Source organism: Carassius auratus, chromosome 7 (genome assembly GCF_003368295.1).
Source record: "Carassius auratus strain Wakin chromosome 7, ASM336829v1, whole genome shotgun sequence".
Classification (NCBI taxonomy): domain Eukaryota; kingdom Metazoa; phylum Chordata; class Actinopteri; order Cypriniformes; family Cyprinidae; genus Carassius; species Carassius auratus.
Window position 1 is genome coordinate 18,471,571 of NC_039249.1, and position 27,965 is coordinate 18,499,535.

At 36.7% G+C, this 27,965-nt stretch overlaps 1 protein-coding gene across 1 annotated transcript in view; it reads right to left on the reverse strand.

Moving 5' to 3' along the window:
- The window catches only part of LOC113106171 (plexin domain-containing protein 2-like), a 46,083-nt gene that overhangs the window by 11,300 nt on the left and 6,818 nt on the right, over nucleotides 1-27,965 (reverse strand). The window contains exons 2-9 of the mRNA XM_026267839.1: nucleotides 13,213-13,415; nucleotides 7,742-7,888; nucleotides 7,095-7,164; nucleotides 5,462-5,584; nucleotides 4,986-5,104; nucleotides 4,080-4,179; nucleotides 1,645-1,740; nucleotides 1,312-1,393 (exon numbers count right to left, since the gene is read on the reverse strand). Coding sequence (XP_026123624.1) covers nucleotides 1,312-1,393; nucleotides 1,645-1,740; nucleotides 4,080-4,179; nucleotides 4,986-5,104; nucleotides 5,462-5,584; nucleotides 7,095-7,164; nucleotides 7,742-7,888; nucleotides 13,213-13,415 — 940 coding nt within the window. The remainder of the gene's footprint in view (nucleotides 1-1,311; nucleotides 1,394-1,644; nucleotides 1,741-4,079; nucleotides 4,180-4,985; nucleotides 5,105-5,461; nucleotides 5,585-7,094; nucleotides 7,165-7,741; nucleotides 7,889-13,212; nucleotides 13,416-27,965) is intronic.

The following is a 27,965-nucleotide window of genomic DNA, read 5'->3' on the forward strand; positions in this document are numbered from 1 at the left end:
AACACTTTGCAACAGTATTACAGTTTTCTGTTCAGTTAGAGCTTGTTTTTGTGTGTGTGTCAACTGCATCAGATTACACTTTGTCTGCTCTCTCTAAAGACAAGGGCTAAATTGTTGATAAATTGCATTGGGAGGAGCAGACTGTCAGTTATTAGCTTAAGTCAACTGAGTCACCTGCATTTACTGTTTCATTAGTCTGCTCTTTTACTCTCTCCCTCTCTCACACGCAAACACACAGCCTTAATCAAGCCAAAAAAAGCCCCTGACTTTAATTACTCCAGCAATTTCTTACTCTACATTGTTTCCATAACCTCCAGCCAAACAAAAATGGTTATGCATATTTATGAAGTCTGCAGATAAGTCCCTTGTCTACCAGAAGATGATTCTAAACTCAGCGTTGTGATTTAATTATACAATCCTGCAGGATTCCTAGAGTGGATGGAAAAACCAAGGTCCCACTGACATTGAAAGATGTGCTTGTGCTATGCATTATTATTTTGGGTACGTAATGATTCAGAAAATAACAAACTGCACTGAAAATTGTTACAGCTCAATAAATGTGTGCAGCACATATGCACTTGATAAAGGGAAAAAGTTAAACTCCTCTAACACAAGCGAACTGACCTTTTTCTCTCTCTGCCATCATAAACTAAATCGCACAATAAACACTGGGATTTCATATTCCTGTGTATGCATGCGTGTGGGTGTGCATGTATGTGCTCCAGAATGAGAGCGAGGGATTGAAAGAGTAGACAGATGGAAGGATTGCCAGGAAAATAAAGCAGAAGGAGGTTGGGTGTCTCGGTCTCGTCTGTTCTTTGGTATGTGATCTACAGAGAAAAGCTGTCTGGGTTCGAGAGGTGAGGGTCCGGGCATGAGTCAGCAGGAATGTGTCTTTATTTTCCCTCTCCCTCACTTTCTCTGAAAAAAGTGGTCTTGGTTTAAAAGATTCTCTGCAAACATTTAAAGCACTATTACTAAGAAAAATGCAATGCAAGTAAATGCAAGAGACATTGCGTTAATGGTTTACACATGATGTTTACAATTCGTTTCAATTTTTAGGCCATCTTTATATACAAAGGCAATCTTGCAACATTGTGACTTGCTGAATTAGAAGTGGTGAATTATCTCCACATCTTGTGAATGTCTGTGTTGAGAGTGCTTGTGTTTCAGCAACTGCTGACAGAACTTGTAAAATGTAAATTATTCCCCTAGTTCATTGCACCACCTCAAGGCAAGCGGTCTGAGAACAGGAAAATGACGTTAGAATAGGGAAAAGAGAGGCGGATGAAGAGAGGTTTGTTTTCTCACCTATTGAGCCGGTGACACCAGCTGCAGTTGAAGTTAATCTGTGAAGTTATGCAAGAAGTGCAGCTTGTGAACTGAAGACATGCTGCGGAAAAGAAAAAAAGACGGAGAAAATGCATCAGCACAGAATCAATCACAAATAGAACAAAAGGCTAATAGAACAATGAACTGGATTTCCATATAACTTGTGATAAAAACTCTAATATAAAATCTGATATTGCAGATAAAGAGGTAGAACAAAATAAGCTTCTGTTGGGTACATCACATCATTCTTCTATAGTTCTATTAGCTTAATGTTTGTGTGTGCATGTATATTGTGTGTGTCCATTGGCTTACTGGGTAGAGGCATCATTTCTACAGCTGTACTGCTTGTAATTTTGGTTTTTAACAGTTCCACTCTGTGATACTCATATATAGTCTTCCTCCGCACATCTAGAGGCAAACAAACACACATTACCTTCACCATGTGAAGCATTTGGGTGTTGAAACTTCTGAAGCACAAGCCAAAAGAGAAAGAGTAACAGCATTTTTCTGTAAAGTTCTGTCTTTTATTTCATATTGTATTATTGTAATGTATTATCAGAATCATGAACACTGGTTTGTAGTGCAGCTAGTTTTGTTATTTACTGCACTTTGTTCTAATTATTTACCAGGAGCAGCAAATGAATCTAATATCTTTCATTCATATTAAATTGCTTACTTCCACACTGAATAATCCACATGCTTTTAAACAAGACGTCATCCAAATTTTTTAAATTGTCCTAATATGAAGACACAAATTCACATGGACATGTCTATCACTGCACAAATATGTGGAGAAGTTTGATTTCATGTTAAATCATGAGATCCATTACCAAAAAAGTTATGTGTGCTCAGTAATGATCTGTATCTGGGCTGAAAGTGACAAAACCCACATTAGGCCACTGTCTGAGAACTTAAGTGTACTGATTTTAACACTCTTCACCAGCATTGGGATGCATGATTCACTGTTATCACATATTTGTGAATTCAGTATATTTCACTGAAAGAACTATTCACATTGTTGCCAGTGCTAACAGGAGAGAATGCTTAATACACTGTCTTACAGAAGCTCTTATACAATATACTGTTACACATAAAAACAAAAAAGACCTGTGTGTTCCCTAAACAAATTAAGTCAACTATAAAGATTACTCTGGTATCTCTTACCCAATAAAATGTTACAATTAAAATAGAAATAAAAAAGAACTACACTGCTAAAGGCTATCACTGTGCTGTGCATTGGTTATGCAGCACTCTTACTCCCTATGAATCCCTTTGAAGACAGAATGGACTTTTCATCATTTAAACGTATTGCTTGATCAACCTACATCTGAAAGTAATTCAGTATATTATAGTCTTTGAGTTAAAGTTAAGCCCCCATCATCGACATACGCTGTATCAAATGCATGTACACGCATGCATGGATATAACTGCACATATAGATGCATCTAGTAATACATCATCATCTACGTGACTGGTAGCTGAATTACCTAAATGCAGTGAAATGGAAAATTGAAACAGAATGAAGAGAGGATGGGTACTGTAGTAGGATTTCTATATGTGTATGTATGCGTGTAGGTTTGATTAAACTAGCTACAAAGAAAGAGTTTCCAAAATCTCTCTGCAAATTTAGTGAAACATGTAAAAACCCCAACATTTTCAGTGGTTCTGGATATGTAAAACTCTTACAATTAAATTTAAGTTTATTGGTGTCTAAAAGTTTGTGTAAAGAGTTGGGGTGACCTCTGTATAAAAACACGGTCCTTTTTAATAGAATGAAACCAATGTGTGTGTGTTTGTGGGTGTGTATATGGCTTTTCATGTGTCGCCTCTCTGGATGAATGTGTACAGCAGGGGAAAAGCTCCCTGATAAAGTGAACGTGTATGTGTTCAGCTGAGGAAGTAGCTGTCTGACCTTGCTGAAACCGACATCGTTGGAGTATTAATACATAAAAGAGCTGCTAAACTTTAAGACAGGAAATTGTAGCTTGTTCAGTGCAGGCTGTTTTTCTCTTCCTGTGGGTAATTACATTTCTTGCCCATGGGGTGTCACAAAACTCCTTCGTAGCATGCTGATAATGCCTGGAGATATACATGTGAGTCCTTATGCATCTTAAACAGTGTCACCTGATGAGTCTCCAGACACTAATTAGAGAAAGAGAGGCGAGACCCACGAAGGCTATTACCGCTCTCTCCTTCCCCTCAGAGCTGTCGCTCTCTCCTTCTCATATTGTAAAAGCCTGACAGACAGACAGAATGATGCAAATCCTGCCCTTTCACAGCAGACAGTCCCAAACAAACACAGACTCACATACGCTCGGAGAGAATAAGCTGTCATGGAAAATCATGAGCCTCCATTCATGATGTTCTGACAGCAAACACATCCTCTCCTCCTGTTCTCTCTCACACTCACTCGCTGCCCAACTCCAGACATATTTATCTGCTAAATTTGTTTCTCCAGCGCAGCCGGGTTTGGTCCTGCTGGGCTCACTGTTACTACGACATCAAAGACTTTTCCTGCTTGGCACACCAGACAACAAACAGACAGCTTGAGAAGGGAGGAGGATGGAGCTTTGAGATCATCCCTGAAGTAATCGACGGTCAGGACAAACATACAGTATTCAAACATACTTTCTGATGGGCGGAACAGCTCCTGTCACATTCAGTCATCAACTCAAATCTCCAAAAACACACACACTTGGAATACAGAATGCAGATGTTTACTGGTGTTACGCGTTACGTTGACTCACTGGGGATCTGCTGAATCTTATGGACCACCACAAAGGCATCAGACAGGCCAACCTTCACCGGATGATTGACAGAGCTGATCTTTGCAATCTGCACCGGGACCTGAAATGAAAGCACATACTAGTTAATTCATCCATCAATGACCTGAAGAGGTACAGTTAGATGGCTACAAGGAAAGCGAGAAAACAAAAAAGGAAGAAAGAAAGAAAGAAAGAAAGAAAGAAAGAAATGGAGTGAGCAGAGACTTGGTGAGAGGAAAAATCCAAATTCAGTTAGGAAGTTTGTGGGCTGAAAATGCTTTGCAATAATCAAATAAATCTCAACAGCATTTACAAGAATGTCTTCTGACTAGAGTGTTACAATATCTCTTTATATATTTCTAAAAACAAAGCTACATATTTTATTTTGTTTCATTTTGCATAACACTATATAGTGTGTGTGTGTGTGTGTGTGTGTGTGTGTGTGTGTGTATACATATATATATATATATAGAGAGAGAGAGAGAAAGGAATAAATATTAGAAATTTAGATATGTATATAATAAATACTTAACAAAATATGCATACAATAAATTATATTTAAATAATATATGTATTTAATATGAAACAAAAATACATAATATATAAAAAGGTTGAATATAGTTGATTTATGTATTTCACACTTGACTGCACATGATTTGTGAAACTGTTTTAATATTTTAACTGTACCGGATACTTCACTTTGCCATTACATGGTACCTGACCATGTTTGTATGTGGCAAACTGAAAAGAGAGTGACATTGACACATTCACACAAACTCTGATGGAACAGGAAGTAATCACAGAAGAGCCGTGTCACAGACAGAGAGAGAAATAGAAAACAGGATGAAAGACATATGGAGGAAGAAAAGAAAAAAATAGCCTTCAGACCTCTTTGTAAGCAAAGACAATTCGTCCATCGCTGTGTAATGTGGCCTGGAAGGTGAAACTTCCTTGATTATAAGAATCCTGAAGATGGACGTGATCCCACTGGACAACTAGAGCAGTTCCTAGGAAACATGCACACATGCACGTAATATTTCAATATAATTGTACATACTAATAAGAATACATTTAATATTTTTATTCTCTACTAACAATACAGTTTCAGCTTCTGATCACCGCTGTAAACAAGAGCATCTGGAAAACAACATGACACATTTGATTTATGGCAAGTCGAGGTACAGTGTTTTTGATGGTTGTGTGTATTTGAAGATGGGAAGGTCTGACAGATATATATTGGATATTTCTGTTCCAATATATTTGTTCATTATATATTTCTGTCAGATAGGACATCCTCTGTCTCTCTCACACATACACACACACACACACACACACACACACAGCCCGGTGCATCTGTCTCTTACCATTGTCAAAATAGATGACAGTGGAGTTTCTGGAGAGACTGGGGTCAAAGTTTGCCATAAGTGGAGCGATAAATTGTGTCGCTGTCAACATTCGGTGAACCACATCTCCTGTGTAGATGAACCCTGAAAACACAGAAACACACACACCATCAATAAACCTTTACAATACATATTCATAATATCAAATAATAATCAAAATACATTTCAAATCTGATCTTCAGGATGGAATTAAGATAAAACCACTCATTTTGTTTATGTGAAAAAATAGAAGTTTTTTTTTTGGCATCAATGCATGAACATGTGCTTGTCTTTCTACTCTTTATCTCTGTGGTCTCCTCCTTTCTCATCAACGCGTCCTGGCAAACAGCCTTGGCCTGTCTCCAAAGTGATTAATACTCTAATTAGCCATATAAATGCCTCCTTCCATCCCACTCCCAGAAAGGAGAGAGGACCTTCCACACATACATAATCTAAAATGTGTCTTCAGCATTTGTCTGCTTAAATCAATGCAAATCTTTCCACAGGAATTTAGCCAAGCTGGACTAAGCTGACCAACTCTGCTTACCCTGTAAACACAGAGCACTTAAAAACTCATTATATTCAATTCAACAAAATTAAAATAATTAAGACTGGGCTCGCTATTATTTGACAACAAAAGAACATTAAAAAGAAAAACAAATACAAAAAAATGACTTATTATAGCAACATTATAGCAATCTGCCCAAAACCATTTTGAAATTGCTGATCAGTAAAGTTGTCCTCGGATATCCAAAAAGGGGACCGCATGTTAACAATTGGAGGGGTCAGTGTGCCAGCCCATCTGATCAATGTGAGGATACCACATCCAATTTCAATTAAAGTTCTATTAAACACCCATTAGGCACTTTATTTCCACATATTTTCTCACTTTTTACTTAAAATAAGTCCCTTCCAGTTGATATGATATGGGAAATGTAATCGGAAATCCACTCTCCTTACTCTTTGGGTTTCTTTATCAATTTTGTCTGATTGAATGAGACAACAGAGTTACTACAAAACACCTTTGAAAACAAAGCAGGCTATTTGCATAAACACTATTTAAATAAACACTCACCAGTTCTGTTTATTACAAATTCTTATTAAAAATTCTTAAGGCAGGAAAAGAATGTCTTATACAGAACATTTTTTTTTCGCTCCTGAAAACACGGCTTCACTGGGAAATTCAGACCAGTTGTGTTTCACCGCTTACAACCGCAGAGAGATGACTGATGTAATTACAGGGAGAAATTATAGGCAGTTTTCTGTCTCTATCTTTCCTTCACTCTCACAGCTTCATCTTAGACACATTCCAGCAGCCAGTGAGTCACATGAACCGCAATCATAATAAAAATCCCCACACATGCCCTCATATCTCCATCTTGCACGGTCAGCTGTTATTAAGAGGAACCTCTCACGGCTGATAAACACAGCCTGATCCGCGAGAACACTGTGACTCATAGTCAAGCCTTTATGCCTACAAGCAAGAACCAATCAATTATATATTCATCTCTAAGCTCATATAGATCATATGTTCTGCTTCAGCCGTATAATACTCATATCGCATGAAGGCAGGCAGACGCTCTCTTATAACCTCATCATTGGACAGTTTACTTACCGCCGGTTGCAACAGTGACCTCTCGCAGCAAATGCCCATAAAATGGGAAATCAAAGGAGAGATTGACCCGCTGAGGATGAAAACAAGACAAAGTTTAGCTTGCAATTATAAAAAGATCTAAACAATAAGCAGAATCAATATAAAACTATTAATCAGAGACAGTGTGAGAGAGGCAGTGATTACAATAAAACATACAGCAAGTGTAGATCTAGACAGACTCTATGGACTCATTCTGTGGTCAGCTAAAGCAAACATAACTCTGCTAATAAATTTGACTTCTGTCCTAAAGCCATGGTGCGCTTCTCTGCTGCGGTTTCTTTTGTTTGGAAAGTGCAATGTGAGGATATCGCAGTCTGTTCCAGTAATGGGATGGCGACACACCAAAATCTGATCCCATTTCAGAGAAATGTGGCATTTGAGGATCAACACTTGGTCTGTTGCTTTCATAACCCACACAAACAGACAAACCCATCCACAAGCAACAAATACAATGATTTTTTTTTTCAAAAAGCGAACAGTAATTGTTCTTGAATGTAGTTATTTCATATCATTTGCATTTAAGAAGATGTGAACTGCTTTCTGTTTGCGTCTGAGAGATGATGAATGGATGAATGAATGAATGAATGAATGAATGAATCATGTCTTACCGCTGCTTGTCGGTGCGTATTGGACAGGATGCCATGAATCTTTACCTTCTCCTTGTCCATCTGATTGATATTTACCCATAATTCTTTGCTCATAGGGTCAATGGAGCCATAAGTCTTTGAGGTGTAGTAGTTATGATCTGTGTCCTCCTGTGGGAAGATACCAGACAGCCAGTCAGGTTAAAGGACACAATACTTACTGTCAAGAAATTCATAAAGGTCTGGAACAGCATGTGAACTATCACTTTAATAAACACCCCAACACAATCCATTTTTGTTTAAAGTAGGATTTTAGCAACCAAGGGCCACAAGCCCGTTCTGATTATCACATCACAAACAAATACCATTTCAGGTCTTTCAGTATTAAAAACACCCAAACACTCTCCCGAAAGAAAAATCGAAGAGAGGTGTTTACTGTTAAGACTGAGCCAATCTCTGTTTGTTTACATGTATTTTCAATGCTGATCACATTTTTACGAGGGTCACTGAGAGTTCTGCTGAATTGAGTGTTGCTCAGGAGCACCTGTATAGCTGTCTAGTCTCTGTCTGGAAAATATGATGATAACAAAACAGCAAAAGGTTCAAGTGAGTTCTTTTAGCCCAGTGCTCCCTATCCACTTAGGTGAAAAGAACAAAGAGTCAATCATTTCACCAGCTGGGTGAGAGATTTGAGAAAGAGGTGACTGAGACACCACAATGTCCTAATAAATAAGGCCTATATGTGCTGAGATGTGTGGATTTATGTATGTGAGTGTACACATACAGCACTTGCAATCAGAAGTTCCTGGTATTGTATTTTTAAAAAAAAAAATTTATGAGCAAATTTGACAATATAAAACTTTGACGTTTTAACTAACTGAACAGTTCTGCAGATTACATATGCCGAGCAAATGGATGGAAAATCTGAGTGCCAGGAGAAACACAACCCATGATGACTGCTGATTAGTAACAGCATAATGCTTTGGACAGGGACAGAAGAACATGATCAGCTAACGGAAAGAAAATCAGCTCAGAGAAATTGTATCCTTCAATTTACTGACCATTACAAATCATTTTCTACAAAGGCCATCATCAGTGATCCAATTATTATACATCTCAGGCTTTTAAAAAACAAACCATAATTAATATTTTGTCTACCAATTAGTCTAATGCATGAGAAAAACACTTGATCACATGACCAAGGCTATGAGCGTGACATGTTTATTCATGAGATATGGAGTAACAGTGTTTTGGATGAACCAAGTTTGAATTTTTTTCTGTTCCCTTTTCTCCTCTACAATATATTCTTGTCCCTGCTCCACTGTCCACTGTCCTGTCATAATAAAGACAAAAAAGCTTTAAATATACCATTACAAATATATTTAATTCCTGTATGGACACATGCTCTGTGAGTGGAAGACATGATCCATGACAAAGTAACAATCCAAAAGAAGACACCTAGAGCATGAATGAAATAACCTTAGATCGATCTGTTGTTGTTTATGGAGCAAAGAAAGGCTGTCTGTAAAACCCTGGGAGGAAAACACTTGATCATAAATGTCTACACTGTCTTATCAAGCAGCCTGGCACCGAGGAATTCAGCATGGAACTATATGAATAACAATTCTCATAAAGAAAGAAATGTGTCAAAGTTAAGAAGAGGTGAATATAAGGTACGTAAACTTTGACAGTTTTATCTGTTGAAGTGCAAAAGCAGAGCTGAACAAAAACCTAAAAGGCTAAACCAAAGCCTGAGGCCATGTCGTAAAAAGCAATAGAAATTCAGTCCTTTGAAACTCACAAAATAAAAAATGACAGAAGCACTTTGTTGTGTGTGAAATAAATGATGCACCAGGTGTTATGTGTGTATGAGTGTTTACACAGGAATGTGTTTGTATATGGGAGCTGGTAGGAGTTCAAACACTAAAACTCCATCACACAGACCTTGTAAAGCAACATCAAAGGAAACAGCCAGTGGACAAAAAACATTTGCAACTACTGTATACACACAGTGCTCTGAAGTAATTATCATACGGGAAACTAATTCAATACTAAAAAACTGTGTACGTATGTGCATGATGTTTTTCATATGGTTAAAATGATCACATAGATGTATCTCATCTTCTCATTGTACAAATTAGAGTTGAATTAGTCCAGCCACCAAGGTAAAGCCGAATTATCAGTACCCATTACTCCAGTCGTCGGCGTCACAGGGTCCCTTAGATAGATATAGATAGACAGAGAGATAGATAGATATTTTTGTTGTTTGTTTATTCTGTTATTTAAGATATATTTTATTAATAAAGGTTGTTATTTTTAAAGGGATCTCATTTCTTGTTTTACTTGATCTTAGTGCTGCGTTTAACACCATAGATCATGACATACTCATAGATCGAATACAAAACTATACAGGCATTCAAGGCCAGGCTCTAAGATGGTTTAGATCCTACCTGTGCGATCGCTACCATTTTGTTTATTTAAATAGGGAGTCATTTAATTTATCACCAGTAAAATATCGAGTGCCACAAGGATCTGTTCTAGGTCCTCTGCTATTTTCAATATACATGTTGCCCCTTGGTAATATTATTAGAAAATACTAGATTAGTTTCCTCTGTTATGATGATGATACTCAACTATATATATCTCAACGAGACCAGATAAAACTTCTAAATTATCTAAGCTAACAGAGTGTGTTAAAAATGTAAAAGAATGGATGACCAATAATTTTATCCTTTTAAATTCGGATAAGACAGAGATATTACTTATTGGACCAAAAAACAGTACACATAATCTAGTAGACTACAATTTGCAACTAGACGGATGTACAGTACGTTACTTCCTCTACAGTCAAAAATCTGGGTGTTATATTAGACAGCAACTTCCATCTTAGAAACATTGCCAAGCTACGAAATATGTTAACTGTTTCTGATGCAGAAAAGCTAGTTCATGCATTTATGACACAAAACGCTGGACTTTTGGTAGTTCCTAGGATAGCAAAGTCCACTAAAGGAGGTAGTGCTTTTTCACATTTGGCTCCAAAACTCTGGAATATCCTTCCTGATAATGTTCGGGTTTCAGACACACTCTCTATGTTTAAATCTAGATTAAAATAACATCTCTTTCACCAAGCATTCAAATAATGCATCTTATAATTTGTGACTGCAGTTGTATCTGATCCAATGTGCATTAATATTCTTTAGCTTGGGTTAAACTCATTCATTTTACTTGGTTGGAACAGCAGCTAAGCTAATGATGTCTCTGTTTGTTTTTCTGTTTTGCCACGGGTAACTAGGATTTACACAAGCTCCAGTCTGGACCCAGAACACCTGAGAAGAGATGATGCCCACCCCTCAGAGGACCCCAGATGATGCTAACCCTGAAACAACATACAGAACTACCAAATATTGCTACAAATGTGATTGCGTCATATAATAATTGCTGATAATAGTTTTCAACATCTGGTTGACTACGTCTTGTATTCATTTTTATGAATATTTCTGTCATATGCACACTGACAGTCACCACTGATAAGCTACCACTAAATATTGTAGAAACTAAATTTTCTGTAAAGTTGCTTTGCAAAGATTTGTATCTTAAAAAGCGATATACAAATAAACTTGGCCAGGATACACCAAGCCGACTTCAAAGAACTTCTGGAGATGGTCTTGTCGCCTCGCGCCGACAGCACTGAACCAAAATCTGCACTTGAACACACCACGCAGACCACAGCCGATGGCAAATTAACACGTACATTCTGAGCCTACATTAGAGGAATTAACTGTTTATATCAGTTGCTATCAATAGCAAATATCGTTTAAAAAGAGAAAACGAAACAAAGATATACGAGATATACGCAAATGCAAACAAAGCAGCACTTGCTTACCATTTTGAATATTAGTCCCCTGTTAATATCGTCAACAAAGATGACGATAAAAAATTATTCCTTAACAAATATTTTTTTTCTGTGACTAAGATGAGATGTTGACAAGCTAAAACTAATATATGGTGATAAAAACTATGACAAAATGTATGCATAGTCTCTGTTAAAAAGACGAGACGGGACTATAATGTTATTTGAGAACTAACAGACATTCAAAATACATTATAGGCTATTGTCTTGTCCTTCAAAATGTGCGTCCCTGTCACTGGATTGCAATCGGATAAGGTGCATTCGCATATCTAGTCTCAGTATGGCAGCCTTAGTGGATGGATAGACTACCAAACAGCGAACTAGAGATATGAAATAATGGCCTCTACATCTAAAGGGATAGGGATAAGGTAACCAGACATCCCATTTTTCCCCGGGAGTCACAATTTGTTGTCGATTAACTTTAAGTTAGTGAAGGTGGGATAGGTGGAATTGCGCTGATGGAAGTGCTCTCTCTTGCGCAAGCTCCACTTCTTCAGTTCTCATATACAGCACGCGATCAAGTTCTCAGCGCTCAATACACACACAGCTATGCAGAGCCAAAGGGACCAAAAACACATTAATTTTTATGGGAATTTAATGCGTAAATGACACGTATTTAAATGCTGTAGCTACGCCGTAGGCTATGTATAGTATGCCTTAGCCTGACGTGCACCTCTCCAAAAATCTGTGGATTACACCAACAACATGCCCGTGGACCACCATATCACCATATAAAGTCTGCCCCACCCTCCCTGGACCCCTTTCAGTTTGCATACCGATCCAACCGCTCGACCGATGATGCCGTCGCAACTGCCCTCCACTCAGCACTCAAACATCCGGACAAAAAGGACTCATACATCAGAATGCTGTTTATAGACTTATAACAGTGTCATTGGTTACTGAGGACTTGGGTCAAACCACATCTGTGAGCTTAGGGGGGGTATACCATTTATACACTAGACAACCACCATTTAACATGCTATAGATCAGCTTATTCAGCCTAATTATTTTGTCTTTTTTCTTTAATTTTTTTGTACAGCCTTTTTTGTAAATAAACACATAGCGGCCATTCTAGATTTAATAGTGATCAAACTTCAAGGGTTAGTAACTAAGCAACTAATCGGGACATTTGACCCAAACTGATTTTTAACGCGTACTTCACGTGTATTTAACATGTATTTCACGTGTATTTAACGCATTTTTAACACGTTGAATACACATACTTAACACAGAGATTTTTGACGCGTTTATATGCGTTTAACGTGTTTTTGACAAGTTAAAATTCACATGTTTTTGGACTCTTTGGCTTTCCATACACAGCTGTCCAAATGTCATGTAGAATATTTCACGTAAATACAGAAAACTACTGTATCTGTAAAAATTCGGACACGAAAGAGAAGAAATTGCTGAATAAAGACATTATTTTTGTTTTCTTTGTGCACAAGTATTCTCATAGCTTCATGACATTACGGTTGAACGTATGAACTGATGTCACATGGACCATTTTATCAATGTTTTTTTCATTTCATTCTGTTTGAATGACCTCTTTGGAAAAATGTATATTTTGTTAAAGTGTAAAGGGTACCATTATTTGGGAGCTGTTCTCTGCATCGTCATCAGCCAGTATACCAGGTGAATCCTGAGAATCCTGAGGCTTCGAACTGTCTTGACTGGCTTTGTTACTTTCCTTTGGGAGGGGCTCCTGGAGAAGCCAGCGTTTCCTCCTCAACAGCTCCACAGTGACATCATCATCCTGTGTCCATCCCCGAAGAACTGAATAACCAGCTCCTGGAACAACACAAAACAACAGTCAATCCTATGAGCATGGGAACATTTTGACATTACATAACACAAAGCTTCATTTTGGAAGAAATGATGCTTGTTTTTTTGAAAATGCAGACAGAGTTCCTTCTTCAAAGCTTATTACTAAAGAGGTTTACAGAGGACATGAGAATTGGTTTCAATGCTTGATTATGTCAAATAAGATCCAGAGAAGCATCATTTCTCTCACTACTGGCTCTCACAGTTGAAACATTACACACACGCTTATGCATTTTTTGATTGGTTTATACAAACACTAAAGCATCACTTTTTCTTTATTTTCCCTGTCTCACTCTGCAATAAAAACAGCTCCATTTTGTTCCACATTAACCTGTTTAACTTTAGTCGTAATAAAGAAGATGGTCCAATGTACTCCTGACACTTGGTTTATTGTTAAACTGAGGCATGGTGTTACAATGATACACCAAATGGCTTCTGTGTGAGCCGAGGGTGAAAGGCAAAGAAATGTTGAGCCAAGAGTCTCAGCCCATCCCAATCTGCTTTTATTCTTCTTTGGTCTGTATATCTCTCTTTATGTGCCTAATCTCTTTCTCTTATTCACCCACAAACACATACACTGGGCCAAATTCCTATGCAAATCAAGCCTCATATGATCAGAGTTTAATTAAACCTTTTATTTACTTTGTTCTTTAGTCCTCTCATTGGAAATAAAGATGTGAAAGATGATGGGAGTGTGTACGCTGAAAATCAGGGCCAAAGTTGGAATCACAAAAAGCAGTTCATAATGTGATTGAGTAGACTAAACAAAAAAGAGGGACCAATGAATCAGCCTGGAATGTGGGTTAGTGCTCTCCGAACACCTAAAATAAATCTAAACTAAATGTCCAAAAGTTTCCTGTAGTATACATGGACTTGTGTGCAATGTGGCAGTAAGTTGGGTAGGAATATATTTAGCATTGGCATTCTCTACAAAGGGATGAAGGGACAACAGAGACAAAAATTAGCCAGAAAGATTTTCAATTCTCGGTCTACTTCTCACTACAGCTTGCAGGGTTTGGTCTGTATACGAATATGAACACTTCTGATTAGCATGCAGCAGCTTTCCTCTTGCCTGAACCAGAGCTCACACTCATCCTCTCTTACTTGCTTTAAACACAATTTAGTTAGTCGCTTATAAGACTAAGTGTTTAGGATAATAAAATATTTAACTGTGACGGAGAGATTGAACCATTTGTGCTAAAAACTCTTCTGACAATACAAATATGCTACTCTTCAAAAGTTTGGGGTTATGTTTTTTTTAAGTGTTGCGGAAAGAAGTATCTTATGCTCAACGAGGCTGCATTTATTTGATCAAAAATACAGTCTACTGTAGTTCACAGTTTGTGTAGTGCCCAAACACAACACTCCTCCTCGTTACAATACTCCTCTTTCGGGACTTTATTTCAAGAAATTGTAAGAAATTCTTCTGGATATAAGACTGAGTTCTGGAAAGAGGATCTTAATTTCCTGCAGAAATATTGCTCTGATAATCCCAGCAAACATCTCTTCATTCACATGAGCATCTAATCGGTTCTCTGCACTGAAAAACAACCCAAGTGAGAAAGAAAGGGGAAAAAATGCACAACTTGCAGAATGCACTTTGTTTCCAAATCATCATGGTCTACTGTTCCTCCTTTAAACCCTCGATGTGAGAAAAGATTCCCAGAGCCAAGTCCTTCTGTAAAGCCCATTATATATAACAGGTCAATGAGGATTTAGAGAGGCGGCTGTCACTGACTTTTATTGTCGCTGAGTGGAAATCAGTGTCTGCTCGTGACATGCTTTGAAAAGCCACCGCAGCAGGGACAGGATCTCTTTCTCTCATGCTTCTGCTTTCTTTTTCCTGCAAGACTAAATCCAGTCCCACATTTCCCTCTCTTTCTCTGGTTCGGAGTGTAAGGTACCTTTCTTTTCAGCTCTTAAGATGTCCATGAATAAATGACTGAACGAATGCCAAGCTATACATACAGATGATGCAACATAAACTTTGAACTACAAAAACTTTCCTCAAAAAATCTTCCACACCAATTGGAAACAAGCTAAATGAAGTTCATATTTTCATAAAATGTATATTCTAATGGGAGGAAAGGAAGAAGAACCGGTGTGTGTGTGTGCATTACCCATAAGAAGGGAGAATGTGTATCTTTATGTGTATATAAATGACAGACAGAAGAAAGAGAGAGAAGGAGGGTGAAAAATGTACCCACAAATGTGAATTTCCCTCTAGTCATGTCTAAAATGATCAAAATGACTGATATATTACTCCTAATTAATCTGAGGAGGACAGCTGGAGGGAGAGAACAAAAGGGAAACGGCGGAAAACAAAAGTTAATAGACCACATGCATTTATCTTGAGTCACTGCTCTGGAACAAAAGAAAACAAAAAAAAGTAATATGAGGTACCGATGTATAAAAGAAAGAAAGGGGGCTGGGGGAGGGCTGCTGGGGTTATGGGGTTCAAACCTATTCATAGGGCACTTTAAAGTTCAAATCCATTACAAACACTCTAATATATAGTGTATGAAACTACTAGCTGCAGAAGTCTAGAAGAGTTTGATTGATTGGCTCGCTCTCTCTCCAGCTACTATATGAAGCAGACATATTAGTGTGTGTGTAATTACAGAGAAGGTGAAGCATGCTGGAACAAGTCACCTGAACTCAGGAGACACACAAACACCTCTATATGTGAAAACATATCTGACCATGCCATCCATCTTTATCAAACCTGAGCCCAAAGTAAATTAACTTTATATATCTTTCAAAGGGGTTTTTTTTTTAGAGAGAAATGAATACATTTATTCAGCAAGGCACATTCAATTGATCAAGAGTGACAGTAAAGGCATTTATAGTGTTATATTACAGAAGATTTCGATTTCAAATAAATGCGGTTCTTTTGAACTTTCTGTTCATCAAAGAATACTGAAAAGGGGAACATGTCCACTTCCACAAAAAATACACAGCACAACTGCTTTTATCATAATAAAAGAAATGTTACTTAAGCACCAAATCATTATATTTAAATGATTTCTGATATTAGTTTTACTGTACAGAGAAACCCTTATAAACTATGGGACAGACTAAATTTCTGTTTAAATGGTCGGTAAAAACATTTTTACATAAATGGACACATTTAATTCAGTGAGTATTTAGAAGAATGGTTTTACATAGTTATAAACATTTCATGAAACGTTCTGCTCATGTTTCAAGAAAGTGTGTGTTTTTAAGTCCAGGACCATTAATGAGAAATATTCAATCATCAGTACCACTAAGGATACATTTGTCTCAAGTATTTTAAGATCTTTGAAAGGGACATCCTCCTATAATTCTACACAATTATGATATGGTTTATATATGTTTGTAACAAAGTGTTCACAGACAATTATTCACACTACGCATGCTCAGTATTGATGTCCATTAAAGGTGAATGGAACCAAAGCATGGCTGTTGAAAAAACATATCAGTCTCAGAGATTTACACGCACATAAACAACTGGACACAGTACACATACTGTACTAGGAGAATATCAGGGAAAGATGTCTTTTCTACTTTGTATCAGTATGACAGTTTGTGTTACATAATTGAGTGATGTGTATGTACTTGAGTGCAAGACCCTGAATGACTTTGTAATCATTTCTAGTTGTGTGTGTCTGGATGATAGTCTGAGTACATTATATGGTCTGTGGCTGACAGTAATGACAGAATACAGATGACTGGCTTTGCCCTAGGGTGATATAAGGTTTCGTTTACTAACCATTCACACAGAGAGGTATACTTAACCCAGCTAAACACTGGCCTCCAAACCCATGCTCAAACCACACACAGCTTCAGACCATCAGTTTTAGTACAATGCTGTGATGGACAGAATGAAGACAAGTTTAACTCCACATCTGTTCATATAATGAATCTATTAAAGGATGGCACTAGCAATGTGACTGCCAGGGAACACTTAGAGGGCATGTAGCCAATTAAATGTAAAATGTGATTTCTGACCCTGGACCACAAAACCAGTCTTAATTCGCTGGGGTATATATTTTAGCAATAGCCAAAAAAAAAACTGTATAGGTCAAAATTATAGATTTTTCTTTTATGCCAAAAATCATTAGGATATTAAGTAAAGATCATGTTCCATGAATATATTTTGTACATTTTCTACCATTAATATATAAAAACGTAATTTTTGATTAGTAATATGCATTGTTAAGAATTCCTTTGGACAAATTCAAAAGCGATTTTCTTGATATTTTTGCACCCTCAGATTCCAGATTTTCAAATTGTTGTATCTCGGCCAAATATTGTCCGATCCTAACAAACCATAAATTAATAGAAAGCTTATGCATTCAGCTTTCACTTGTTGTATAAATCTCAATTTCGAAATATTGACACTTAACCTTTGGTTTTGTGGTCCAGGGTCACATATAAACATTCGCTCCACATGCACTGACAACTCTATCAGTCCTTTTGACTTTACACTGACAACAAAATTCTTTGCCCTTGTTTCACAAACCACTGTGTGATTGCTTGCTTTAATCTAAAAACAGAGCCATGTACTGTACCTCCAAAACACTGAACACGTCAATCAAAAGCAGAATTCATATGAAGCAGTCGTTTGTGTGTGCAATGTTTAACCTCATCTATCTCCAGCTTTCTCACCAGTGTAATTCTCTTGCATTGCTCAGTCACACCAGCCTCTATTTCCTTTGACCTGCTGCACATCCTGCTAATTTAAAGTGCTAATGAGTGGAAGGTGACATTAGAACATTAAAGGATAAACACATAAATAATGTGTGTGTGTGTGTGTGTGTGTGTGTGTGTGTGTGTGTGCGCGCACAGGAGGATGAATGTCCAGCATACACACATACAAAAACAGAATAATTCATTTTTATGAAATCACTAACACACTGTAGATTAAACAGAATCAAATGTCAAATATACATTGAAAAAGAAGAATACTCATTGTGCCATTAAAGGTCAGCATCGTACATGATAAAGTTTATGATAAAGTTACTCTTTAGGCCACTGGTTGATTCATTTACCACAAGCATTTCATTTGCAGGGACAAGCATTTCGATATTTAGAAATGTCAAAGATATGACCTCACTACTGAGCCAACATAGCATGTACTGTATATCAGTAAACTCATTCCTGTAATCCCCTCTTCACATAAAAGCTTCAGCGGACAGGCAAATGCAATTAACTAAATGAGTGCAGAGCAATAAAGGCGTGTTTATTTCAGAAAGAACACACACACTGCTCGGCTGCACACACACTGCTCCAAAATTATACATTATAACACATTACGATTCAATGTAACATACAAGATTGACAACTTTTTCGTTCAACAACCAATTTAATTTAGTTAATTTCATTGGTTGTACTGAAACCAAAAATAATCTTTATTTAAAAATCAATGAATTCATCAAACATTACAATTAACTAGCAGTTCAGTTTTCATGTTCATGGACTTTTAGTTTTGTTTCATTTCCTATCTTTGTTCCAGTTTCCTGCTCTATTTAGTTACTATGGCAATTCACTTGATTATCACACCTGTTCATTATTTAATTCATTTTCTGTGTATAGTTATATATATTCCTTAGTTTCCTTGGTTCATTTTTGGTTGTAATCTGTGTTTAAGTGCACACTGTGTTTAAGTGAAAGAATATCAAGAAACAACGCTTCGACAAACAGCTCAAATCCACATGAGAAACTTAACATTGCATGGCTGCATCAACAGCAGGTGGATCCCAATGTCTTGTGACATCGTGCTGGAAATCCCCTAAGAAGTTATTCATAAAAGGCCTTGCATATTCATTTTTTTTCCTTTGGGATTCTTTGCACTGCTGTTTTTTACACTTCATCTGAACAAACCAGCTGAGGTAATACCCACCTTCTTCTTTCTTCAACACTCTTGCTTATACATGTTACAAACATTTCTCAATAAATGCTTAAAACAACAAGTGTGGTGTTTTACTTACTAAATAACTTTCTCAATAAAACAAATATAAATCCAATACTATACCATGTGTGGTGTCTTTCCTAATAAATCACTTTCTTAATAAAATAATTACCAATAACAATTGTCCTTGGTTACAATACAAAAGGTATTACATAAATAGTAAAGGCATACTTACAATAAAACAATTGCTTAATTTCCTCTACAACATGCAGCAGTTACATATTTGCCTGTATGAGGCCTTCCCAGGAAATAAACAAAATAATACACCCTTAGACATAATATATTAACTAAATACATGAAACAATGAGGCAGGGTAATTGTATTCTTATGGATATTACACAACAGTACCTCAGGCAGCTTAATAAAATCACAGGAATACGTGCCTGTACCAATGTATTAATAATGTGCCACAGATACATACTGAATGTGTGTTTTAGTGCCACTCTCTGGACATTTCAGTTTGAAGCTGCCGTGAAAACATGAAGACATAATAACGTTGTTGCAGAAATGTATTCAGAGGCACGTATATAAAATGAGCCTGGGTTGAAAAATGTATGGTGGATGTAACAAAATCTTTTTTCTTCAATGCTAATGAAAACAGCTGAACAGTTTGTTGTGTGAATGATTCAGTGAGTTATTCACTTTCATTTATAAACTAAAGGGTTAGTTCACAGAGAATGAAATTGAATGAAATTTGTCCATCTTCTACTCACCCTCATCCTAGGTGTATGCATGTCTTCCGGTTCCCCACAGTCAGCAGAAGTGAGAAAAAAAATGTGTTTATTACATTTGAAATACAAAACCGCATGGATTCGCTACAGGGGGGCTTTATTCACCCCCCAGAGCTGTGTGAGGAACGTTTTATTATAGATGCACGCACTTTATTTTATGTCTTCTGAGCTGTTGATATCAAACACCCGCTTACTCCCATTGAAAGGCTTGGAAGAGCAAGGGACAATTTTTAATATAACTTAAATTGGATTATTCTGAAAGAAGAAAGTCACATACACCTAGGATGCTTCGAGGATGAGTAAAAGATAGCAAATTTTAATTCTCGGGTGAACTAACCCTTTAATCATTGTTTTGAATTGGTTAAATGAGTGATTCAATGACTCATTAATAAAGAAAGTCACTTGTCACCACTCTAGTGATGGGATATTTGATCATTTTGCTGTCTCTCATATATCGAAATGAACCAACCTTTATTCAAATATAATACGTTTAACAGCCAAATTCCCTGAACACATCCCCCTATGCAATCTTGAGCATATTCCGAATTAAGAAATCATTATAATACGGCCAAAGATAATTTACTAACCTACTCACAGAATAATGCAACCTGCAAAAAAAATCCCACCACTACTATTCACTATTCACTCTGGAATTGATTATGTACTGTACTTAGGAGCTCAATTATGTGTATGTGTAAGATTTAGTACAAGGAACCTGTGGTCCTTGAGCTACAAGTCACGAGTGGCCTTGTCCTACACCATTAAATCCACACACACCCACATACCGTTTCAATTATGAACTATGTTTGGGTGAACTATTCCTTTAAAGTAACATCCTCTGATTGTTCGTACTAAAGGTTATTTGTGGTAAACACATGAACAGCTTGAGAGTTCATTACTGTATGGACTGCTGTGCTGCTATAGCTTTCTAGCACAGTGTGCCCACGCTTCTCTGCTCTAATATCTACCTCATTACAATGAGCTTCACAGACGGAATGAAGGGTCCTACATTTTTAAAAAGGTACTTCAACAGTCCTTTGGATGACAAATGTTTCAAAGTAGAGCCATTAACATTCAAAGGACCCCCTGTGAGCCAAAAGGGTTCTCTGCAGCTCCACATGGTTCTTGGCATATCAACTCCTTTTAGTCTTTTAGCTTTTTAAGGTTCCTGGGTACAACAAAATTCTCTGATCACATATGACAAGGCTTATAAAACAGTTATATTTTGGACTGACTAGTTAGATTTTTCTATTCACCAGTTTTGTTATATTACAATACTGGATGCAAAAATGTTCTTTCTTGTTCACATACAGTACTATACTATCTTTTACATCTATCATTTACAATATAAACCTGAACATAAGAGCCCTTTGTCTGTCATGTTGTGGTTCCATAGTTTTTTTCCAGCCCCTGGTAAGGTGTTGTTTTAACCCTGTTCCAAAAGGGTTTTGATTATATTGTCTTCTTTAAGAGCAGAAAGCCAATCTATTTTCTTTGGACGTTTAACCTTAAGAGAAGATCTAGGACTTATCATCGCTATCATCCCACAGGAATGAGGGAAGCTACAATAACACATTGTATGGAAAGAACAACCAAACCATACCTCTCTTTACAGTATAAAATCTCATTCAGCTATTACATTTAACTTGTTATCAGGCAGAGGTTGAATGCTATACTGCATACAAATGTATTTGTATGTTGCACTAGTGGCATTTTCATTCCACATATTGGGAGAGTAACTGATTTTTATATGCACATCAGTCATGCAACTGAAGAAGACAAAATTACCAGACCAAAAAAAAAAAAAAAAGCCTAATAAAAAGTACTCGTTCTGTTATCTCTGTTTAACATTCACTCTAACAGCAATGCTCAAAGCAGGTTGTGTAAAAATCCTTTTAAGGAATCCACGAGAACAGACAAGAGTGTTGTCATTTCCTGTTTTTAAGAGCCCCAAAGTTAAACCCAGCAGATATTTCACTCTCCCTCTTACTGACACACATACACACACACACACACACACACACACACACACACACACACACACACACACACAGACACACACACACACGCACACACTCACACACACACACACACACACATGTTTATTAGGACTGTAAAAGGAAGATGACTGGTCTGAGATGAAACAACCTCACCCTGCATGTCTCATTCAGCTCCCTCTCAGCAGCTCAAATTGTGTTCATACATGCTTTGTGATTTGTTTATACATATGTTCACATTATGAGTGTGTGTGTAAATAATGGTAATGGAAGTGAGTAAACTGTTGTGGATAAAATGAAAAGTTGAAGAAAAACATTTTTTTTCCATGTAAATAACTAAGCACACTCACATTCCCGAATATTAGACTGATCCATTAATGACAGTTTCCATGAAATCACATGTTCAGATTTAATTAAAAAAATAAGAATAACGGAATGGAAGAACTGATCTGTTTCTAAGAAAGCCAAACATTGATTACATCTGCTTGTTGGCCCATCAACAACAATCATCCAACCATATCTTGTTTTTCACGGCTACAACCAAAGCAGCAAATTGACTGTTTCTATAATTTTTTTTTTAATAGTACTCCACCTATGCATTCTAGTTAATTTTCCTCTGAGGTCTGACTGACTAGTAAAATGACAAGAAGTTAACAGTACTAGCATTACTCTTAGCAGTACAACTGGTATGTACATTGTACTTTATCCTGTATGATAGGTGACTAATTATCTTATTTTTCTTTAAAAGACTGCCAACAATTTAAAATGATATCTAAAGTCAGTAGTTCATAGTAAAAATGTAATTCAGTACATAAGAGTAGTAAAAGTAATTTCCTGGGCTGCTGCTGCTGTCTTACCCTAGTTTGAGCGAAGCAGCAAACTGACTGTTATTTTATTATACAGTATATGTTATTTCATAACATTATCATATGCATGCAGTGCTACAACATTCTGTATAGAGCAAGAGTGCTTTGGGCGACCCATTCCCTACTGTTCCTACTTCATAATAATCTCACAGATGTCATAAAAAAATGATGTCTTAAAATCTTAAAAGTCAAATTTGTAAAATAAAAACTTGAACTTGAACTTGAACCTCAGGCGAGGCACATCTGATTCACAAGGATCTTCCCTCTACTAGTAACATCAAAGTGCCATGCTCATTTCCTCTGAGAAACCGATAGACCTCACAACACATGGCCCAGATTTGCACTCACACAGCCTGGTCCTATTAAAGCATGTTTCAACATCTCAGTTTATGACATGTATGAACTTAAAAGCCTTTTAATGGTTCTTTTAAAAATGTAACACTCCCCCATGGTAATGTCCATGTTAATTATAATAAGAAATAAAAAAAAATCACACCAACTTTAAAGGGTTAGTTCACCCCAAAATAAAAATTCTGTCATTAATTACTCACCCTTATGTCATTCCCAAACCCATAAGTTTGGATCTTCGTTCATCTTCGGAACACAAAGTAAGATATGTTTGATTAAATTTAAGAGCCTCCATGGTCAGAGACTCACAAAAAAAATGTCAAGGGAAGAGCCAAAGCTCTATTAAAATAAAAGTTCTTGTAAAAAAGAGTGGAGAGGTTCCCAAAGTCTCAGAATTTACATTTTTGGGTTAAAACACAAATCCTTCACTGAAATGGTTGCATTTTTACATTTACATACAAAGTTTATCAAATAAACTACATTTTAATTTTAATTTAAGCAAAATTATATAATGAATTAAAATATTTGAAACATTACGATTTACCAAAACTGCATTGCTTTTTAATATACTGTTACTGCATAGTAATACACCAAAGTTAGGGCATTTGAACAGTTTAAACTGATGAAAAAGCAGTATTCTGCAGGAAACACTGACTCATGAAATGCACACCAAAAATTTGTTTTTGGCTTGACACCCTTGACATCTGCAGTTAAACAGATTAATAAGAAACGCCCTCCTCACCAGCTGCTGTTGAACACAGACAAAGACCTTCTCTCATATAACATAACAATTACTGAATGCTTCCTAATATCTTGTGACCCAACACATCTGGACACTCACAATAATGCTTAGATGAAACATTTTGGCCTGGTTAACAAGACGTGTAGGTTCCCCCATCTTTTTTCTCTTGTGCTCTTGTTGTGAGCTGCTGTATCGGTCTGGTTTCTGACCTCTTCTCTGTGTGAGCTTTGGGTTTGTTTTACTTCTGGGGATACAGCTAAAGGTTTTCATGAAGTACATCTGTCAGGGGTCACCACAGGACTCTCCACTGAACATCTCAAATCTGTACTTGACCAGTGTTTTTCAGACCAATACAAAAAATCAGACAGTATTTCCTGACAGTGACGTTTCATATTTAGCTGTATTTAAGAGTGTAAATGTGTGAAAGAGGGATGTCGACTCTCACTGACACGTTAAAACAATCCTCATGACATTAGCAGCACTTTTGTGCTCAAGATCAATGAAACTTGGTAGACCGTGGAGTTAACAGCATCACCACAGGAAATAATCAATAATATCCCTCAAACTCAAAGCACCTGAAAAGATTTCTGAACCACAGAAGGCCCCTGTGAACCATATATATAAAGAGAGTCATACAGGTTTGGAACGACATGAGGTATGTATAATACACAAACACCAGAAGATCCCACAGCTTTAGCTTCCTCTATTTCAGCCAAATAACTAGATGTCAAGGTTGTGTAACATTTCACGAGCCTTCAATCACGACTGTATGGATTTTCTAGTGTAGTTAGTTGGCATCACTCTGACACGAACCCTGACCCCCCGCCAAGAACAAAGAGTGTACTCTGCATAATTTATTCGTAATTAACATGTCAGACTTAATTTTTGTTGTGCTTAAAAAGTGTCAGCGGGGGCATAGCACAAAAAAGCATGTTCAATACGCTCAATTAGGTTTCACTGATTAAATTATCCTAGAAACATAAAGCCTCAATACTCCACAACACGCACAACTATTAGCCTGTAACACTGAGCTAGCTCTGAGGTCAAAAGAACGATAAAAACCACTGTGGGCCATCACATTTAGTTTAATCTTAAAACCTATGACTAGACAATATAAAACCTATGGCCTCTTGGTGCTTGAACATCTTCATTTGGATATGAAAATGTGAGTTTTCACAGTTAAACAAGTTGATAAAATCATTATAGTTAGAGAATGTAATGAACATAAAGTAAAAGTGTACTGAGATATTAACAAAGGTCATCATGAGATAAATTCATTGATATCAGTGATAATAGAAGGTTTATCACTGTAGGTTATTCCCACACGTTTAAATGCTAAATTACTAACACCACTTATGGATGATGCTGCTGATTGCCTTGGGAAAACATGATTGGAAAATGATATTCTTGGGGCTTCTCAAGCAATTCAGGCACTCGCCCACAAACCCTGAGACAGCACAGTTGGATCTCTCTTTTATCTCCCACCCCCATTACTGTGTACAACAAGACACTTGGTAATGAGCAATAACTATGAGCATGTAGATGGGCAGTGGGCCTCCCTTAGCACAAGTGCTCCGTCTGCCTCCAACCACAATGTCACGATAACACAAAACTATATTGATTCCTAATGAAATGCAAATTGGGGCTGCAGAGAAAATGTCAGTAAATGTACATTTATTAAAAATAAACTCACATATATATGTATTAAAAATGTGCATTTATGCATTGCCTGTGAAACAAACCCATGACCCTATTGTTGCGCCATGCTCTTCTGTTTAAGTTACAGTAGTGCATATAGTAATGCAGCGATAACAGTTTAATATATTGTAATCAGTGAACTGAGCAAAACAACTGCCAATATGGTAGATGTGTTCTCATAATTCATGTTTTATCATCCCCAGTAATTAAAAACATACAACACACTAATAGTTCACTATATATAGGGATCTTAAAGTGCTCAAAACAAGCAAATGTTGCAAATGCTTTAATGATCACGTCATGACCTTTAAAACATGAGGAGGTCAATTCATTTGGTGCCTATATAGATATTTTAGATTTAATGAATTGCTTGTAAAACACTAGTTCCACTGTATGGAACACTGACTCTAAAATACTGCATTCAAAATATTTTATTTGCTTACAAATGCATTAACACACTGGTGTTTTACGTTGCATGAGGCCCAGGGAGTTTCTTATACAAATACTCATGAACACTGCTTTACAGCTCTGCAGATCTGAGTGTTTTTGCCTGTGTCTGCTAAAGTGATCTTTCCTCAACCAACAAACACACACCCACCACTCATACATACTGTACACTCCCTAAAACACACACACAGACACAGTTTCAGTTGCAGAAACACAAAGCTTTATTATTAAAGTCTGAGTTAGTCATAGCCCACACAGTCCTGTTAAGGCTTGCATGCAGCTGAAAACACCATCATGAACATAAGTCGGGAATTAATGTGCTACTGAGAGACTGAACATATTATTTTGAAAAAGAACTTTTAGGCACAAAAATAAACAGTCAGAGTTTATTAATTCCCAAAATACAAAAGGCTTGGGAGAAAAGATTAAATAACCCTACTAGCATTAAATAAAATAGCAAAAATAATGACTGTTTTCAAACAGGTTTTTACAAACACTGCCCAGTCTGCCATCTGTCATCCAAACAGACAGTCCTGCCCAAAACTCACACTATTGAGTCGATGTAGCTGCACTGAATTGTTGAGGAGACTCAAACAAATAGACCGATGTTTTGAAAACGCCATAGGTCATTTGGTTTTAGCTATTTTTGATGAAATATTAGCAACCAGAGACATTCATGTCTAGTACAAGGGTGTGGTGTTTTGTTAATGCTTGTTAAAGTGCTGCGTTTAAAAACCACTGTCTCTCTGGACTGTATGTGTTTGAGAACTCAGGGCTGGTGGGAGAAAACAATGTGGAGAAAGACAATATCAAAATTTGTTTTGCTGTATAAGGGGTACACAAAGTCCATTATCTTTAGATGAACTCTGGCCAACTTTGTCAAATTTTAGGTATTTATACTTAAGAAATTCTCCAAATATCGTAATATATATTGAAATGATTCTAGATCAGGGATATTCAAACTTTTTGATGTCAGGTACGTCACATGTTGATCTCCTTGTGCAGAAGCACTTTCCTAAAATATTTAGGTAGCTTTATGTTTTTCTTTTATTATATGTACTTATACAGTGTGTGTGTGTGTGTGTGTGTGTGTGTGTGTGTGTGTGTGTGTGTGTGTGTGTGTGTGTGTGTGTGTGAGCATAAAACAGCATGTTACATTATAAAACAACATAACATACGTTTGTGGTTGGGTTTATTTTCTGAATGATGTTTAATGATATATATATATATTTATATGCTATATATATTTTTATATACTATATATATTTACATACTATATATATATATATATATATATATATATATATATATATATATATATGTGTGTGTGATGCTATTTTTTTCTTTCTCCATAATAAATATTTGTTGTGGAATGCCTCCAGAAAGAAAAACTAAAATCCAACAAAATTAAAAATATGATTAAATAGAAATTTAATGCAAAGTCCATAAAAGGAAAATAAGAGGAAGTAAGAGATATTTTATTAGAAATGACCTGAGTGAATACTTAAAAAGATATTTAGAGCTGCATGATAAATGGGGCAGCAAAACTAGACATACAAGCAAACACAACGTCCTGCCAAAAGAAAATGTAATCCAAAAGGAACAGTCTTCATGAGAAGAAGCATTCTGGTTAATTGTCCTTTGCCTAGCACTCGAGTGCTTGTGAGTTTGCATGAGTGAACTGAAACTTTCATTCCCCTTGAGCCAACCTCTGCTAACCCCCCACAGTGACACT